At 44.0% G+C, this 20,153-nt stretch overlaps 1 protein-coding gene across 4 annotated transcripts in view; it reads right to left on the reverse strand.

Annotated features, from left to right (window-relative positions):
- GAB2 (GRB2 associated binding protein 2) overlaps positions 1-20,153 on the reverse strand; it is a 202,101-nt gene that overhangs the window by 51,577 nt on the left and 130,371 nt on the right. For 3 of the 4 annotated variants that reach the window (XR_006691992.3, XM_005579195.5, XM_045370231.3), the window contains exon 2: positions 13,300-13,600. Coding sequence is in view for 3 of the 4 variants with exons in the window: in XM_005579195.5 (XP_005579252.1) it covers positions 13,300-13,600 (301 nt within the window). In the remaining variant the exon portion in view is untranslated. Of the gene's footprint in view, positions 1-13,299; positions 13,601-13,952; positions 14,111-20,153 lie in introns of those variants that run through there. The other variant, XM_074014885.1, reaches the window with a different exon arrangement.

A 20,153-nucleotide genomic window follows, 5' to 3' on the forward strand; every position in this document is an offset into this window, starting at 1 on the left:
AAGCAGGTTCTCAGTGGTAAGGGCACTGAAGAAACAGAAACTGAGGCATCACTAGAAACGTGGGCAGTAGAATCCAAGAGGAGGAGGAAGCATGTTCTGGGAAAAGAGAAGCAGATTTTCTTCAGAAATACAAGCAGAGAGACCACATGCAACCCAGAAGCCTTCCAGTCAGCAGGCAGGCTCCAGCCACTGGACTGAGGTGTGGTAAGACTGGTCTATGAGAGGGGGTTACATAAAAGCAGGACAGGGTCCACTCCTGGGTAGAATCTGAGACTACAGGCAGGTTATCAGGGCAAAGATTGGGACACTGGAAAATTAGCCAAGATCCCAGGGCTAACCCTAGCTAGCACACAAGAGCAGGGCTAAGGAAAAAAGATTCCACAGCACTGGCTTTATGCTGGGATGCAGGAGGCCTGGACTTAATGGTAGAGTTCAGAGGCCCCTGGCAATGAGTACAGAAGCAGAAGTTGGCAACCAGGTAGTCCTGACACACATATCACCTCTAGATCACTATTTCCCAGACTCTTCCATTTTGTGGACAGGTGAAAACATTACCTCTTTATGCACTTGTGCACTTTTAGAAATGGACACATGGGGCTGCCAATTTTTAATAATGTCAAATATGGAAAACTATCATTTACTATGACTGTCACTTCACACACACGAGAATACTTTAACATACATGCACAAAGAGAATCTCTGAATAAAGGGAAGTCTTAAAATCTGACTACATTTAGTTTCATGAAAATTGATTATATCTTCCTCATGTTTTTCATATTTTTGTGGACTAATGAAAATTTCTGCAGCTCAGCCCTGTAGGTCCCCATTTTGAAAAATCTGCTGCAGACCAGTATCTTCACATTGTGCACCAGCCTTCCCAGGCAACCGGTGGAGAGAAAGAGGGGTGGGCAGTTGAGTCCAGCTTGCATCACTTGACCCTCTCCTCTGCTATATTTAAAGTGGCTCCCTCTCAATTGTTTCATAAATTATTCTGTTTCATGTGAGATTTGGTTAAAAAGCAATGCTTTAAAAAAGGTTTGGAAATCACTCCAGTTTACTGTTGAAGAAACTGAGATAAATCATAACAAAGCTGAAATTTAAAACTAGGACTCTGATTCCCAGCACAGATCCTAGAGAGAGAAGACCGTATCTACTGATTTTGTAGAGTTCAGAATCCTTTGTAGAGCTACACGTAAATAGATGTTTAATCGTAATCGAGATCTTCAGAGGTCCAAGGTGACCTTACCACTAAATACAAAGTTCTAATCTACTTCTAGCCCAATATGAGAGTTAGCCTGGGCTTTGGAATCCAGTCAGGGACCAATTCAACAATCATTTACTAGGGATAATCAGAAGCACTCCAAGAACCAAAAAAGTAGAGGGGATCTTATGAGATGTTTGGGAGCCATTCAAAGCTTCTGGCACAGTGGAGTTGGGAAGAGATGTTCTCTGGGTTTTGGCAGGTAACACTAGACTGTCTATGCTGGCTGGATGGGGTGGTGAGGGGGTGTGTCTGGTATTAAAAAAAAAAAAAAGGCAGAAATAAGGATGAAGACAGAATGAAGAGAACAGGGTCAGGTTTCTCCCTGTCTCCTTTTCCTCCTCCAGAGGATTTAGACTTCCCTGAAGTTGGTCAAGGTTGAAGTTTGTTCTAGGATAACACAGAAATATTTGTGAGGATTTTATGGAGCTCATGTCTGAACTCATGGCCTGTTCTGTGGATGACTAGAACCAGCTGTAAACAAAAAATGACAAGCAAGAGATCGAGGAGGAAGGCCCGATATTTCAGGGTTATTTAAAATAACCTTATTTCTTTCCCTTTCTCTCTCTCTCTCTCTCTTTCTTTCTTTCGAATGAGGATTTCAGATCTGGCTGGAAACTGGTCTGGATATTTATTTTCCTCATTGTCTCAGTGGAAAAAAAGGGTGGGTGATTCAGACAGCAGCCTCCGCCTCTGGGCTGGAGCCTGGGTCAGTCTCCACTCTGTTCTTTCTTCCTTAAGAGAGGAGTCTCAGCCTGGGGAGAAGATGCGTATTACCGCCCACATTTGCTTTTGGCTTCCAGCAAGGGTTCCCCAGAGGAGTTGGTCTGATTTCAGTTAATAAAACAAAACCCAAAAGGTCGGGGAGGGAATGAGGGAGGAAAAGGCACTCCCAGGGATGAGAAGACGGAAAGCGGGAGGTCTCTGATCAAGGTTTCTCCTGGGCACTCTCTCTCTCTTTTCATGGTGGGGGAAGGACCAAGGTCATCAGAATGAATCTGAATGGACTACTTGGCTCTACCACACTTCTCCCTGCTGTAAGAAATCCAGCTGGAATAAGAGGTCCTGACTTTTAAGGCACCAGTCATTCTCTCTGGAAAGAGCTGTTTGAAGACCCCAGTAACATTCCTCCACTGGATGCTGAAGACTTCCCCAAAAGCATTCCCATGGGTATCGTTTGACCCCAGGTGGGACCCAGGACTTAAAATAATTCTAGTGTTGACTTACCTGGGAAACTTAAGGATTACTAGAAGTTTAAATATTTACAAAATATTTAAAGGGGGCAGTCTCACTAAAATTTTAGTAGAGAAAAGGTGGGGAAGAGACACAGAAGAGTTGGTCAGAACTTTGGGAATTCTTTATTCCTTAAGATTAGACATGTGACTACTGTGAAATTCCTGCCAAGGAGTTTGAGAAGGTAAAAAACTAAAATAGTAGAGAAGATACATGGAGGCTCTGGCCTTATTTCAAAATCTCCAAGAGTTACAAAATGGGGCTCTGGTGAGCTAAATTGCATGAGCTGTAACTCACAATAGTTTGTAGGTTCCTCTAAGAAGGATCATGTTATCTTGCTAGTTTAGCTATCGGAGGTTAATATCAATGTACAGACAGCACTGAGCACTTTGGGAGGCCTAGGCGGGTGGATCACAAGGTCAGGAGATCAATATCATCCTGGCCAACATGGTGAAACCCTGTCTCTACTAAAAATACAAAAATTAGCCAGGCACAGCACCGTGTGCCTGTAATCCCAGCTACTTGGGAGGCTGAGGCAGGAGAATCACTTGAACGTGGGAGGTGGAGGTTGCAGTGAGCTAAGATCACCCCACTGCATTCCAGTCTGGGCAACAGAGCAAGACTCCGTCTCAAAAAAAAAAAAAAAAAAAAAAAAAAGAATAGTCAGTTCTCACTGATTTATAAGCCTCTTGCTCCTCTTCCTTCTTGCTGGCTGTTTTGTGACTTAGAAGCAGCCATGGTAAACAGCTCTGTGACAATGGGTTGGTAAAAGTGAGGAGTCAGAGGACACAGCCATAGACGGGAGTCAAAAGCCTTGGATTCGGGGCCCTGCCACTCTGCTTTCTGGCATCATCACTTAGTGTCTTTAAGTCTTAGTTTCCTTGCTCGTGCGATAGGAATGATATTATCAGCCCCTACCTATCTCACTTTGTTTCCTCATGCTTAAATGAGACTGCATAAGTGTTGTGTAACTATAAAGTTCTGTAAAAACACCGAATATTTAAATTATATTCTGTTCATCTTGTCCTACAGACACAAAAATCATCACTACTACTGCTACGACTACTACAAGCAAAAAATGAAGTGAGCAGCTGCTGTTCACAATGTGTACCTGTACGTTCTCCAAGCTTTACCTATGCAACTTCCCAACAACGCTGTGAGGAGCATCATCTCCAATTTACAGATGATAAAACCTCCAAGAGGGAAAGTTATTTATTCAACATCAATAAGGTAAATAAGTAGCAAGGTTGAGACTCAAGTGCAACTAGCTGTCTTTTGGCATCCCTGTGATAGTGGCTGTGCAGGCCCTAGAATAGCTACTGAATACATGGAGGAGGGAGGGGATAAAAGGAAAACAGAAGTCCTCAGCTTTGAGGATTCAAAAGGGGTGATGGCTTTCCTAACAGGGAATGACTCCTGAGCACATGAATAATTCATCGAAGCTCTCTACTGAGAGACGGCTTTTTGTGTGTGGTACATCTGGTCAGGGATAGCTGCCCACGACTGAGCCACAAATGTGAGGACTTGGATCTGCTTGCTTGTAAACACAGCTCAGAGCAGCTCTCTGCTTCCTTACTCTGAGGACTGACAGCTATTTTGATTCCAAAAGGCAGGTGAGGTTTTTTCGTTGGTGCACACACACACACAAAATAATCAAAAATAAATCCCACATATATGATACAGAATCTTGATATGTGTTCCTGCAACTGCTTTTCCTTCTAGCACATCATTCCTGGTTTCATTTTGAAACGAGTTCTCTATCAAGAGAGTGTTTCCTCCAACCTTATGTCGTTTTTAAACTCACTTTCACTCCTGGTCTGGTTTTGAGCCTGCAGGTTTTATCCTAGACATTTTTGGTTGGAATATGTGAAGACTGGAAGGTGGCAGTAGAAATAAGAATCTGGAGGTGGCAAGAAGGGTGAAAAAACAGTCTCCATCTGCCACAAACCTCTTCTAGCTGAAAGTAAACACATTAAGTTTTTATATGAGTCCTATCACAACTCTTTAAAAAAAAAAAAAGTAGTTGGGCACAGTGGTTCATACTTGTAATCCCAGCACTTTGGGAGGCCAAGGCAGGTGGATCACTTGAGCCCAGGAGTTCAAGACAAGCCTGGGTGATATGGTTTGGCTGTGTCCCCACCCAAATCTCATCTTGAATTCCCATGTGTTGTGGGAAGGATCCAGTGGGAGGTAATTGAATCATGGAGGCAGGTCTTTCCTGTGCTTTTCTCATGATAGTGAATAAGTCTCTTGATATCTGATGGTTTTAAAAAGAGGAGTTCCCCTGCACAAGCTCTCTCTCTTGGCCTGCTGCCATTCATGTAAGACATGATTTGCTCCTTCTTGCCTTCTGCCATCATTGTGAGGCCTCCCCAGCCACATGGAATTGTAAGTCCATTAAGTCTGTTTTTTTTTTGTTTTTTTTTGTTTTTTTTTGGAAATTGCCCAGTCTTGGGTATAATCAGCAGTGTGAAAATGGACTATTACAGAAAATTGGTACCAGTACAGTGGGACGCTGCTGAAAAGGTACCCGAAAATATGGAAGTGACTGGAACTGGGTAATAGGTAGGGGTTGGAACAGATTGGGGGGCTCAGAAGAAGACAGGAAAATGTGGGAAAGTTTGGAACTTCCTAGAGACTTGTGAATGGCTTTGACAAAAATGATCACTGCAACATAGACAATAAAGTCCAGGCTGAGGTGGTCTGAGATGGAGATGAGGAACTTGTTGGAAACTGGAGCAAAGGTGACTCTTGTTATATTTTAGCAAAGAGGCTGACAGCATTTTGCCCCTGCCCTAGAGATTTGTGGAACTCTGAACCTGAGAGAGATGATTCAGGGTATCTGGGGGAAGAAATTTCTAAGCAGCAAAGCATTTAAGAGGTGACTTGTGTGCTGTTAAAGGCATTCATTTTTATAAGGGAAGCAGAACATAAAAGTTTGGAAAATCTGCAGTCTGACAATGTAATAGAAAAGAAAATCCCATTTTCTGAGGAGAAACTTAAGCTGGCTGCAGAAATTTGCATAAGTAAGGAGGAGATGAATGTTATTCCCCAAGACAATGGGGAAAACGTCTCCAGGCCATGTCAGAGGTCTTCACGGCAGCGCTTCCCATTACAGGCCCAGAGGCCTGGGAGGAAAAAACGGTTTTGTGGGCTGGGCCCAGGGTCCCTCTGCTGTGCACAGCCTAGGGACTTGGTGCCCTGTGTCCCAGCCGCTCTAGCCATGACTAAAAGGGGCCAAGGTACAGCTTGGGCTGTTGCTTCAGAGGGTGGAAGCCCCAAGCCTTGGCAGCTTCCACACGGTGTTGAGCCTGCAGGTGCACAGAAGTCAGCAATTGAGGTTTAGAAACTCTGCCTAGATTTCAGAGGTTGTATGGAAGTCTGGATGCCCAGGCAGAAGTTTGTTGCAGGCATGGTATCCTCATGGAAAACCTCTGCTAGGGCAGTGCAGAAGGGAAATGTGGGGTTGGAGCCCCCACACAGAGTCCCTTCTGGGGCACCATCTAGTGGAGCTGTGAGAGAAGGGCCACCATCCTCCAGACCCCAGAACGGTAGATCCACTGACAGCTTACACTGTGTGCCTGGAAAAGCTGCAGACATTCAATGCTAGCCCATGATATCAGCCCAAAGGGAGGCTATACCCTGCAAAGCTATAGGGGTGGAGCTGCCCAAGGCCGTGGGAGCCCACCTCTTGCATCAGTGTGACCTGAATGTGAAACAGGGATTCAAAGGAGATCATTTTGGAGCTTTAAGATTTGACTGCCCCACTGGATTTTGGACTTGCATGGGGCCTGTAGCCCCTTTGTTTTGGCCAATTTCTCCCATTTAGAATGGCTGTATTTACCCAATGCTTGTATCCCCATTGTACCTAGGAAATAACTAACTTGCTTTTGATTTTACAGGCTCGTAAGTGGAAGGCCTTGTCTTGGACGAGTGAAGACTTTGGGGGACTCTTCGGAAGGCATGATTGGTTTTAAAATGTGAGGACATGAGATTTGAGAGGGGGCAGGGGCGGAATGACATGGATTGGCTGTGTCCCCACCCAAATCTCATCTTGAATTCTCACATGTTGTTGGAAGGACCTGGTGGGAGGTAACTGAATCATGGGGCAGGTCTTTCCCAGGTTGTTCTCATGATATCTGATGGTTTTAAAAAGAGGAGTTCCCCTGCATGAGCTCTCTCTTGACCTGCTGTCATCCATGTAAGACATAGCTTGCTCCTCCTTACCTTCTGCCATGATTGTGAGGCCTCCCCAGCCATGTGGAACTGTAGGTCCATTAAACTTCTTTTTTTTTTTGTAAATTGCCCAGTTTCAGGTATGTCTTTATCAGCAGTATGAAAATGGACTAATACACTGGGCAATATAGTGAGACCCTGTCTCTACAAAAATTAAGAAATTTAGCTGGGTGTGATGGTGCACAACTGTAGTCCCAGTTACTTGGAGGCTGAGGCAGGAGGATCACTTGAGCCTGGGAGGTCATGATTGTGCCACTGCACTCCAGCCTGGGCACAGACAGACAGACAAATGAGAGAGACAGACAGACAGACAGACAGACGAAGGGACAGATGAACAGATGGAAGGAAGGAAAGAAAGGAAAAGAGGGAGTATCTGCTTGAAAGAGGCTCCGCATATGATGAAGCCCCTACAGGAGCAAACCAGGGGCAGGAACACTGGCTTGAACAACTCCAGGGGATACCCCTACACAGAAAACAATGTGAACAGTCCTTTGGGAAATGTGCAACTTGAGGTTCTGCCAGTGGGTTCTAGGTCTGTCTGGATGCATCCATGGAGAAGCAGAAGCATGGGGTGAGAACAGAAAGTATGTTATCCCTATTTTACAAAAGGAAGCTGAGACTTTATTGAGTGACCTGCTCATGTAATCACAGAGTAGTGATTTGAACTCAGACACCCTTGTCCCCAGCATACAGACTAACCAATAGAGCCTGATGACTAGATTAAAGCTCTTGAAATTACTAAATTAGGAATATTCCAGACCAAGGACTTTGGCAATATGGGTTAGTAAGGAGGGAGAACCTCAGCCTACCATAGGGACCCCTGGTGGGTGCTTCCAGTACAATGCATAGTGTCCAAAGGAGCAAAAATATCCAGGCCTGTTTCTGGCAGATGCTTATATTCCAGAAGAACAGGGACAAAAAGACAGCATATTATAATGCAACGTCAGGTCTGGGTTAGACTAGAATCCCAACTTTCCCATCTTCTAGCTGTGTGACCTTGGGTCAAATCGTTGCTGTTTGAAAGGCTTACTGTGACTTTTTAGTGGGAATTTATGTAAAGTCTCAATTTTCACAGAAGAGATGGTCAATACACAGCTGCGATAATTTCTTTTTGTGATCACCAAGGGTCAGGTGCTTTTCACCTAAGGCAGGTACTGACATGAAGACTCAGGTGATTCGATTGTTCTCAACAGGCCCCCGTAAAAGGAAAGCAGTGTTGCATTAAGGAAGAGTTTCTGGGGCTGATAAGAGTTGGGTAGCCCTTCTGAACCCAGCCGAGGATGCGGGGTGGGTAGAAGAAGAAGATCTTTAGCCCTGGGGAGTTATAAAAGTGCTGGGCAGGGAAGAAAAAGTACTCAATTTCGTCATTTGAAAAACTGAAATAAAGGTGATAAAGTGATTAAATGAAATAGGCTACTATGCAAAAGAAAGTAGTCAAATGTTAACTTTCTGTTTCTCCTCAGATCCCAACTCTCAGTCAAAAAAAACCAAAAAAAAAACAAAAAAAAACTGAATGAATAATTAAGTTTTAATTTTTTACCTGAAGGTTTTACAGATATAATCCAGTTTAAGAGAGCCACAAAATTAAAACATAACCAGATTCTCCTCTGAGACAGAAGAAAAGCCAATTGTTTTCAACAGAAGGATCTCACAAATAACCTCTATCACAGACGATATTCTTGCTCTGATAAATTAAAACACGAGACATTTAATAATTCCTTAAAAAAGGCTTAAGAAAATATATACATGCGTATGTGTATATACATATTTGTGTGTGTGTATATATATATATAAAAATACACACACACAGATATCTATCTATCTGAATATATTTCTGGCCGGGCGTGGTGGCTCACACCTGTAATCCCAGCACTTTGGGAGGCCGAGGTAGGTGGATCACTTGAGGTCAGGAGCTTGAGACCAGCCTGGACAACAGGGTGAAACGCTGTCTCTATTAAAAATACAAAAATTAGCCAGGTGTAGTGGTGCATGCCTGTAATCCCAGCTACCGGGGAGGCTGAGGCAGGAGAATTGCTTGAACCTGGGAGGTGCAGGTTGCAGTAAGCCGAGATCGTGCCACTGCACCCCAGCCTGGACGACAGAGCAAGATTCCATCTCCAAAAATCAAAAGAAGAAAATAATATATTTCCTAGCCACGTGCAGTAGTGCATGCCTATAGTCCCAGCTACTTGGGAGGCTGATGTGGGAACATTGCTTGAGCCCAGGAGTTTGAGGCTGCAGTGAGCTGTGATTATGCCACTGTACCCCAGCCTGGGTGACAGGGCTCACAAGACCCTGCCTCTTAAAAAAATATAGCTCAGTGCAGTCTTGAACTCCTGGACTCAAGTAATCTTCTCCTCTTAGCCTCCAAAGTAGCTGGGATTACAGGCTAGGAAACATATACATATTTTTTTTTTTTTTTTGGAGATGGAGTCTCGCTCTGTCGCCCAGGCTAGAGTGCAGTAGCACTATCTTGACTCACTGCAAGCTCTGCCTTCTGGGTTCATGCCATTCTCCTCTCTCAGCCTCCCAAGTAGCTGGGACTGCAGGTGCCCGCCACCACGCCCGGCTAATTTTTTGTATTTTTAGTAGAGACGGGTTTCACCGTGTTAGCCAGGATGGTCTCAATCTCCTGACCTCGTGATCTGCCCGCCTCGGCCTCCCAAAGTACTGTGATTATAGAAGTGAGTCACTGCACCCGGCCAGGAAATATATTATTTAATAAGGCTATTGACAAAATACTCAATTATTTGTCACCCTCTAATACTCTTCTCCTTAGGGAGGCCTAAGCTGGTTGTATATGTGTCACTAATCTTGGTGATTCCTGTTACAGCATGACTCTGTGACTATCTGGTTGCATGCCTGTCCCCTCCTCTAGGCTATGATGTCTGAGCACTGAGACTCTACTGTTCATCTTTGTAGCCTCATTGGTTATGACAGGAACTTGCATAAAATAAATGCCCCATAAGGTTTGCTGAATGAATAATGTGTGAATGAACAAATGAACCTTGCTACCAAAGAAAGCAAGCCCAGATAATATAGTTCCCACATTTTCATTGTACTGAAGTCCTATGCAGTAAAAGGATTCAGACAATATCTTTTAAATATGTGATTTTTAAGAAAGATATCTGCACCGAGTAATTTTTGCCACATCTCAAGAATATTATTTTCTTGATGAGAACACCTCTAATCCCACAAGAAAATAATTCAATTAAAAGCCATTTGCTTTTTGGTTATTATTTTCCCCTCATCATACCTATTTCTTAAAAAGCTGAGGTACTTCTTGGACTCATTTCTCACATGGTTAGAGTAGGCAGCTAGGCAGACACGGGCAGGGCAAGAGAGGCTCCCACCCACTTCCCACCAGGAATGTCAGACAACCAGCAGGTGAGAGTCAGGCGGTTAAACTCTCTAAAATAACAACTGGTTGCAGCTGATGCTGGGGAAAGAGGGGGTCTCCCAATAGATAGAAAGCACCTGAAACTGGTGATCAGCAGCTTTCTGATAAGATCTAGGAGATAGGCAAGTGGGCTCAAGCACGCACACTATAAGGCAAAATGGTAGAGTTTAACTGGTATTTGGACTTCCTCTAGGAACACTTGACTGGTAAAAGAACACCTCAAGTGGGCACGTGTACAGCTTTAGTAAAGACACTGTGCATGCAGCTCCTCCAAAGTGTGGCAGGCCACTGCACATGCAGATAGCCCTCTCCAAGGGAAGAATCAGGGGAGAAGAGACACAACCCCCCGGAAGCATGCCAATGTCTAAAACTCCAGATCAAAGGTCAAACAGAGCACTGAAGTCTCTCAAGTTGCCCGCTTGGCCCTCTTCCAAGTGTTATTTACTTCCTTTTGTTCCCGCTCTAACACTTTTTAATAAACTTTCACCCCTCTTCTAAAACATGCCTCAGTCTCTCACTCTGCCTTATGCCCTTTGGCTGAATTCTTTCTTCTGAGGAGGCAAGAACTGAGGTTGCTGCAGACCCAGATAGATTTACCACTGCTAACATTTATGAAAGCTTTGAGACTGGTGGTTTTGTGGAGTTTTTTTCCCCTGCCTTTTTTTTTTTTTTTTGAGATGGAGTTTCGCTCATGTTGCCCAGACTGGAGTGCAATGGCATGGTCTCAGTTCACTGCAACCTCCACCTCCCGGGTTTAAGCGATTCTCCTGCCTCAGCTTCCCTAGTAGCTGGGATTACAGGCACTCACTACCACGCCTGGTTAATTTTTCTATTTTTAGTAGAGATGGGGTTTCACCATGTTGGCCAGGCTGGTCTTGAACTCCTGATCTTAAGTGACCCACCCACCTTGGCCTCCCAAACTGTTGGGATTACAGGCCTGAGCAACTGTGCCCAGCCTCATTTTTTTTTTTTTTTTTTTTTTTTTTTCTTGAGACAGGGTTTCCCTCTGTTACCCAGGCTGGAGTGCAGTGGCATGATCTCGGCTTTCTGCAACCTCTGCCTCCTGAGTTCAAGCAATTTTCTTGCTTCTGCCTCCTGAGTAGCTGGGAATACAGGCGCACACCATCACAGCCTAATTTTTGTATTTTTAGTAGAGACGGGGTTTCACCATATTGGTCAGGCTGGTCTTGAATTCCAGGCCTCGGGTGATCCGCCTGCCTCAGCCTCCCAAAGTGCTGGGATTACAGGCGGGAACCACCATGCCCAGCTCCCCGGCCTTTTAATTCATTTCTTATTCCTCACCCCCAACTTTTTTTGTTTTTTTTTTGGACACAGGGTCTCGTACTGTCATCCAGGCTGGAGTGCAGTGGCGTGATCACAGCTCACTGCAACCTTGAATTCCTGGCATCAACCAATCCTCCCACCTCAGCTTCCCTAGTAGCTGGGATTACAGGCATGCTACCGTGCCCAGGTAATTTTTATTTTTTATCGAAATAAAAATGTTACAGTGAACCATGATTGTGTCACAGAACTCTAGTCTCGCTATGTTGCCCTGGCTGTGGCCCCTTTCCCTCCCTGACTTTTTTTTCACTGAACATGCATTGCTCTTCATCAGGAATAAAATAAAGGGAAAAAAAATCTCCATGAAACCTATAAAATGACAAAGATTTGGGGAAAACAGGAAATTCCACTCAGGAAGCAAGAAGATTATACTAAAGAACTCAATAAATAGGGGCTGATTATCCTTCCCCAAGGAAGATAAAAATCACAGAATTCCTAGGTTAGGACATCTCGTTCAGGAATGTCTGGCTACATAATTTGCAGAGCCCAGTGTAAAATGAAAACGCAGAACTTCCTGTTAAAAAAACTATCAAGAACTTCAAGATAGTAATAGTGGAGTGTTAAACCAAGTGCAAGGCCTTCTAAGGATGGGGCTCTTTGTGACGCTACAGTTCCTATCTCCACGAAGCTGGTCCTATGTCTAGGGGCTCCCTAACCTGGCTGGTCCTCAGAATCACCTGAGGAACTTTTTTTAAAGAATGAGACATAATTTACATGCCATAAATTTCAGCATTTTAAAGTGTAAAATACAGTGGTTTTTAGTCATGAAAGTGTACAACTATCACTATCTAATTCCAGAACATTTTTACCACTCCAAAAAGAAACCCCATACTCATGAGCAGCTGCTTCTCATACCGTCACTCTCTGTCACCACCAATGTATTTTCTGTCTCTGTGGATTTGCCTACTCTGAACCTTCATATAAATGGAATCAAAAAAAGATGGTTTGCTCTGTCTTCTTTCACTTAACATGTTTTCAGTACTTCATACCATTTTGTGGCTTAGTTATATGTATATACCATATTTGATTTATTGATGGATATTTGGGTTGTTTTCACTTTTTGGCTATTATGAGTAATACTGCTGTGAACATTCTTGTGCACGTTTTTGTGTGAACATGTTTTGGCAATATGCCTAGGAGTAGAATTGCTGGGTCAATTCTACCACCCCAGAAAAAACTCTGCTCTTTAACCATCCCACAGAGTTTGAGATGAGCCTAAACAAATGTTAAGGAGCATTTCTACAATTTAACACTAATTTCAAAAAGGTGAGCTACTCTTTTGTGAAGATTATCAAAACCCAAACATAAATGACTGTTTCCTCCTTTTATCTGTCCCTCCCAAGTGAACATAAATGAACACTGGATCATCAATAATCATCACAAAGAACCCACACAAACAAGGGTCAAGTGTGACTGTGCAGGATGGCCTGAAATGGGCTAGGACAGACAGAGGTGAAGCAGAGGAGGGACCAAGCTGAGACCTTCCCTATGGGATGGGTGACAGGTAATGGGACACAGAGTGCTGGACAGCACAGGGAAGAGAGAAAGCGGGAGGGATGAGGAATGGCAGTGGTGTTGAGGCACCTGAGGAAACACCACAAATACCTTTAGCTTTATCACAACCCTAACACTTTTTTTTGCTTTCCTGTTAGAGCATAATTAGGGCCAGGTGTCCCTCTAATATTTGGCCAACCCCTTCACTCTTTACTCTTTATCTATGAACCCTCTTCCAACAGGAAACCTTAGCTAGAGCCTGCTGTCAATGCTCCAGGAATCCAAGGGACTCGCCTCAACTCCCTGTGAGAAAGATCTGTGTGTGTTCTCATACCTGTGCTCTCCTCAGCCTGATTGAAGCCACAGATCTGGCAGATGCTCTGGACCCACTTATTCATGTCCTCTTCTGTCTCAGCCACCAGGTAAAAGGTGCGCTCGCTGGTCTTGACGTCAAACACAAAACTATCCTGCAGCTCCTTCTTGTTAAAGGTCAGGCCTGCATCCACCTGCTCACAGAAGTTCAGGTTGATGATCCGCAGAGGCTTCTTGGAGTGATCGTTCTTGTAGTATTCTAGAACATCTGGGTCACCGCTCATCCGGCCACTCCGTAGGATAAACCAGCGTTTCTTCCAGGCCTAAATCAATTCAGGAAGGAGTAAGAAGAAGGGAAAGAAGTCATTAGTTATTTCAAAGCTTTTTTCTTTCAGAGACAGGTCTTGCCCTGTTGCCCAGGCTGGAGTGCAGTGGCACAATCAAAGCTCATTGTAATCTTGAACTCCTGGGCTCAAGCAATCCTCCCACCTCAGCCTCCCGGGTGGCTGGGACTACAAACGCACACCACCACGCCCAGCTAATTAAAAAATTTTTTTGTAGAGGCAAGGTCTTGCTCTGTTACCTAGGCTGGTCTCAAATTCCTAGTCTCAAGAGATCCTCCCAACTCAGCCTCCTAAAGCGCTTGGATTATAAGTATGAACCACTGTGCCTGACCTTAAAGCATTTTTTTTTTTTTTGAGACGGAGTTTCACTCTCGTTGCCCACGCTGGAGGGCAATGGCATGATCTTGGCTCACTGCAGCCTCCACCTCCAGTGTTCAAGCGATTCTCCTGCCTCAGCCTCCCGAGTAGCTAGGATTGCAGGTATGTGCAACCATGCCTGACTAATTTTGTGTTTTTAGTTGAGACAGGGTTTCTCCACATTCGTCAGGCGGGTCTTCAACTCCTGACCTCAGGTGATCTGCCTGCCTCGGCCTCCCAAAAGTGCTGGGATTACAGACGTGAGCCACCGCACCTGGACGACCTTAAAGCTTTTAATAGGTTCTCAGATATCGTAGGTTAAAGATGGGGGCTGTGGGACCTGCAGGTGCCACGTGACCTGTCCCCTTTTCAGAATTCCCAGGTTTCAAAACTGGAGGATTATTTTAGAATGCATGTTTGTGCAGCATCTCACTATGTAAACAGGGTCTTATCACTATAAAGTAAGATGTGGCATTTCCACTGTTTAGATCAGGAAGTTAGATGATGACACTTCAGAGCAACTATTTCTTTAGGCTAGAATACAGATCCAAACTCATAGCATTTTTAGGTAAGGGAGAACTTGCAAAGCCATAATCAGGTTATCCATGGGAACCCCCACTAAGGCAGGGTGAGCTGAAGTAACGATGTTATACACAGTAAGTAGCAGAAAAACAAGTTGTCTAACTTTTTAGTACAACCTGCTTTTAACCAAAACATGATGCCTTAGAAGAATCACAAACTGCTCTAAAACATGTAACCTCAGGACTTTTTTTTTCCTGTCTTGTTCACTGGTGTTTCCTTAGTCCTTATGATAATGCCTTGTACCTACTAAGCTTTCAATATGTATTACTGAATGAGTAAACTCCTTATACCATTCCACACCAGAGAACTGAACAGGTGATTACATATTCTCTCAAGTTGTCTTCTACATTCCATTTCTTCAGCAAGACTGAGTAATCTGTAAGCAGACATCACACAAAGACTACATATAACAGAGACCTGGGTTCAGTCTATGCTTTACCACTGACTTGCTGTGTGAATTTTTTTTTTTTTTTTTTGAGATGGAGTTTCACTCTGTCACCCAGGCTGGAGTGCAATGGCATGATCTTGGCTTACTGCAACCTCTGCCTCCTGGGTTCAAGCGATTCTCCTGCCTCAGTCTACCAAGTAGCTGAGATTACAGGTGCCCAACACCACACCTAGCTAATTTCTGTATTTTTAGTAGAGACAGGGCTTCACCATGTTGGCCAGGCTAGTCTCAAACTCCTGACCTCAGGTGATCCACCTGCCTCAGCCTCCCAAAGTGCTGGGATTACAGGTGTGAGACACTGTGCACGCTGGCACTGTGTGATTTTTGATTAAGTCATTTACCTCTTTGAATCCTGCCTCATCTATATAATGAAAATCACTACCACCACCACCACCATCTGCCCTACCTACCTCATAGGGTTATTATGCAAATGAGCCCAAAGCACTTTGTATACACCCTGAAGCACTACAAATGTCAAGGATTTGATTATCACAATTCTTTAGACCCCATGGGATCTACACTCTGTTAATTCTACCATCTTTTCACTCTCACCTTTCATCCCTGTCCTCATTTCTTTCCTTATCCAACTCTGTTTCTGCAATCCATTATCATAATCATTCCCTTGCTTCTTTCTCCATTCCTCTTACTTACCCAGCAAACCCCAGCTAAGTCTAATGCTCTGCCAACTCTGTTTCCACTTGGCTGTACATAGATGGAGAAAATCATATGACCATGCTGACTGGTCTCACCTTTACTTCAAGTGGCCCCTCATGTTGCCCAACAATCCTACTATATTTACCTAGTCAATGACTTTCCCTTGTTCTTTGGCAACAATCTCTTAGCTTCTCTCTTTAAACCTCCAATGCCTCCACTCTTTTATATCTTATTTCATGAGAAAACATAAACAATCAAAAGAAAATTTACACATGTTCCATGACTACATTTACCATCCTGCCTGCACCTGTAGCCTAGTAACACACTAGGGAACATAAACAGTCCTTCCAATCAAGGCCAACCATCTTCCACTTGTGCACAAAGACATCACTTCAACAATTCTCCCCTTCTTCAGAATCGTTGCATTTTTCCTCCTGACTAGCATGATTCCCATCAAGACAACTTTTCCTATCTCAGAAGAAAAAATTAAAAGCTTGACTTTATCCCACAATTCTTCACCAACTATGGCCCAGTTTTTCTACTTCTCTTTATAGTTATACTTCAAAGAGTATTCTATACTACTAATCATTGTTTCCTCTCATCCTATTTGAAGGCACTCTAATCAGGCTATCCCCCACCCCACCACCACCCCAATTGCACCATTGAAACAGCTCATCAAAGGTGTCAAAGACTTCAGTGCTGATAAATCAACTCATGGGCCTTAACCTGATCTCTCTTGATCTCTCTCCAACATCTGACAACAGTTTATTATTCCATTCTCCTTGAAACACTTTCTTCACCTGGCTTCAGCACGCACTCTCAACTCTCCTATCTACCGGGCCTCTCTTTTTCAGTCTCCAGTGCTGGTTCCTCTTCATCTCCCTGACCTCTAAATATTAGAATGCCCCAATGCTCAGTTCTGAGATTTTTTTTTTTTTCCTACACCCACTCTCTAGGTCATTTTATTCAGTTTCACAGCTTTAAAAAACCATCAAATTGCTGTGATTCCCAAATTTATATCTCTAGCCCTAGAGCTGTATATCCAACTCCTCACTAGCAGGCATCTCAAAATTAATGTGTTCAAAACTGACGTCCTGACATCTCCCAGATCTGCTCTTCCTGAACTCTCTCCTATCTCAGTTACCTGCACCTTCGGCCTTCCAGCTGTCAGACCAAAAATCTAGATATCATAGTTGACTCCTTGCATACTCTACATCTAACCCATCAGCAAATCCTGTCAGTTCAGAGAGTTCAGAATATATCAATGATGAGCTTGCTTCTCCTCACCTCCACTGTTGCTCGCCTGGTCTAGTCCACCATTTTGTAAGTTTTCCTGCTTCCACCTTTTCATCCTGCAGTCTATCCTCCACCGCAAAATCAGAAAGCAGGAAGTAAATCAGAACATGCCACTTCTCCGCTCACAATCTGCAATGGCTGTTCATCTCACTCAGAGTAAAGCCAAAGTCCCCACAATGGCCCACAGGCCTGATGGGACTGAGCCTCATCCCACCCCTGGCCTCAGCTCCTGCTGCCCTCTGCCTTGCCTATTCTGCTCTGGCCATGTGGCCTTACACACTGTCAGGCACGCTCCTGCCTTACGGTCTTTAGTTGTTTCCTGGCCCTGGAACACTCCTCCCCCAGATATTTCCTTCGCTTATTCTTTTTTTCAAGTCCTTATTCAAATGTCACGTTATTGGACAGGCTATTCCTGGTCCCCAGTGCTCCCACTCTCTTTCCCCCTTACCCTGCTTTACTGGTCTCACAAAGCATGTATAACCCTAAAAGATACCAATTTTTATGACTTCTCCGCACCCAGCTCCCAGAAAGTAAACTCCACCAGGACAAGGATTGGTTCTTTTTATTCCATGATGCATCCTTGGTATTTAGAATATTGTCTGGCACACAGCTAGTAATCTTATATATATATATATATGTGTGTGTGTGTGTGTGTGTGTGTGTGTGTGTGTGTGTGTATAGAGAGAGAGAGAGAGAGTAATGAATCATTTTCTGACATGAAATCCTTATAGTATCTAGCAGGTCAAAGGAGACATAACTGGTGCCCAATAAGCCTTATATTGAAATGGAAATTGAGGTATAGCCAGATAGGACGGAACGGAGAAAAATAAAAATAAGTACTATTTATTTAGAGTCATTTAAAATCTTGGCCAGGTCACTGCTTTCAGAATTATGTGTGTACTTCTGTGTGCTGCAGGTGCACACATAGACACGTAGTGTATGGGCACCAAGGGCATTTTTAAAAGATCTGTTTATAGTTCAGCTGGTGTTTCAGTTGATGTGTCCCCTTTAGTCTTGTCTCTGCGGAAAGAGCTGTCCCCAAATCTCTGGTGTGCAGGTGCAAGCGCAAACAAACACGGACACCCTCATGCATAAGAAAACCATGTTTGCTACAGATAACATCAGAGACTGTCAGGTTTTGCTTCCAAGGAAGTGGTGTAGGCTGATAAATGGCTGCCTACAAAATACTGATGTATTTATGACAGAGTCAGCAAGGCTGTCTAGTCTAGTCCCAAATTCACAGATCCCTCTTCCACCACAACACTTTCTCTCCAATTCCACATTTTAATTTATTTATTTATATATATTTTTAGAGTGCCTAGGCTGGTGTGCAGTGTCGTCATCTCAGCTCACTGTAACCTCCGCCCCCTAGGTTCAGGTAATTCTCCTGCCTCCGCCTCTCTTGAGTAGATGGGATTACAGGAATGTGTCACTATGCCCAGCTAATTTTGTATTTTTAGTAGAGACGTGGTTTTACCATGTTGGTCAGGCTGGTCTTAAACTCCTAACCTTAATTGATTTGCTCACCTCAGCCTCCCAAAGTGCTGGGATTACAGGCATGAGCCATGGCATGGGGCACCGCCATGTGTTTTTAAAAAGCCAAACAAGTCAGAACCAAGTACAACTTCCCTGATCCATTCATCTAAAGTGGACCTCTACTTCCTCGGAACCTTCATAATGTTTTTTATGTACTTTTCAAGGCACGTCAGTTTTTACAACAATTAGGAGTGTTTTCATACTTGTCTCTTCCCAACTAGGTCATGAACAAAATTTTTTATTGCCAAACCTTTCTTACCTCTCTCACCTCAATTATGTTTCCTTCCTCCATCGCTCTTTCCCTCCTTTGTTTCCTTATATCCGACAAATATTTATTCAGTGCTTACTATGCTCTAGGCATTATTCTAATGCTGAGGATACAGCATGAATTCCTGGTCTTACAGAATTTACAGGAGCACTAAAAATTACCTATTATTCTCCAAATAGTAAGTCAGGTAATTTCATGACTTTATGTGTTTGCACAAGCTATGGCTTCTGCCTAGCAAGGCTTTCACCTTACCTAATCCATCTGGAGAATTTCTATGTTCTCTCAGTGCCAGCACAAATGTCCCTTCTCCTGGAAGGCCTTTATTGACTCCCCCAGGTAGAGCTGGGGCTTCTGCTTGTGTTCCCTTACTAACCTGTGCTTACCCCACATTGGCATTTCTTCCCCCGGGTTTGACATTTCTACTCCCTGCTTTGGCATTTCCAATGCTTATATTTCTTTCTCCCCTTTAAGTTCTGAGCATCCTGAGGTTAAGGTCCAACGTGGCCAAAAACTACATGGCAGAGTGCTTAACACATATGGGAGCTCAGAGAAGATCTGATTTTTTTTATGCCATGAATATGTTAATTTATTCAAATTAATAAAACAAAATATATGTAAGCTTTCACAGTAGGAAGTAGAAAAGAAGGACAGCAAGAGGATTGCAGAAAAAAGAATAAGATAAAGATGTGTAATAGATTCTCTGGCCGGGCGCGGTGGCTCAAGCCTGTAATCCCAGCACTTTGGGAGGCCGAGACGGGTGGATCACGAGGTCAGGAGATCGAGACCATCCTGGCTAACACGGTGAAACCCCCTCTCTACTAAAAAATACAAAAAACTAGCCGGGCGTGGTGGCAGGCGCCTGTAGTCCCAGCTACACGGGAGGCTGAGGCAGGAGAATGGCGTGAACCCGGGAGGCGGAGCTTGCAGTGAGCCGAGATCCGGCCACTGCACTCCAGCCCGGGTGACAGAGCGAGACTCCGTCTCAAAAAAAAAAAAAAAAAAAAAAAAGATTCTCTATGGTGTGAGTTCTTTGGTACCCTGTTTCCCTTCATTCTGATAAGTGCAGTACCCATGTAATAAATATTTATAAGGGGGTCTGGGAGCTTCACCTGAAAAGTATCCCAAGATACAAAAATGAAAGATTGCTGTTGGATTACTGACACATAATGCAAGGAGAATATGAGACATGAGTCCTGAATATGCTATTAAAGAGAAAGCTTTGCCGGGCGCGGTGGCTCATGCCTGTAATCCCAGCACTTTGGGAGGCCGAGGTGGGCGGATCACGAGGTCAGGAGATTGAGACCATCCTGGCTAACACTGTGAAACCCCGTCTCTACTAAAAATACAAAAAATTAGCCGGGCGTGGAGGCGGGCGCCTGTAGTCCCAGCTA

Source organism: Macaca fascicularis, chromosome 14 (genome assembly GCF_037993035.2).
Source record: "Macaca fascicularis isolate 582-1 chromosome 14, T2T-MFA8v1.1".
In the NCBI taxonomy this organism is placed as follows: Eukaryota; Metazoa; Chordata; class Mammalia; order Primates; family Cercopithecidae; genus Macaca; species Macaca fascicularis.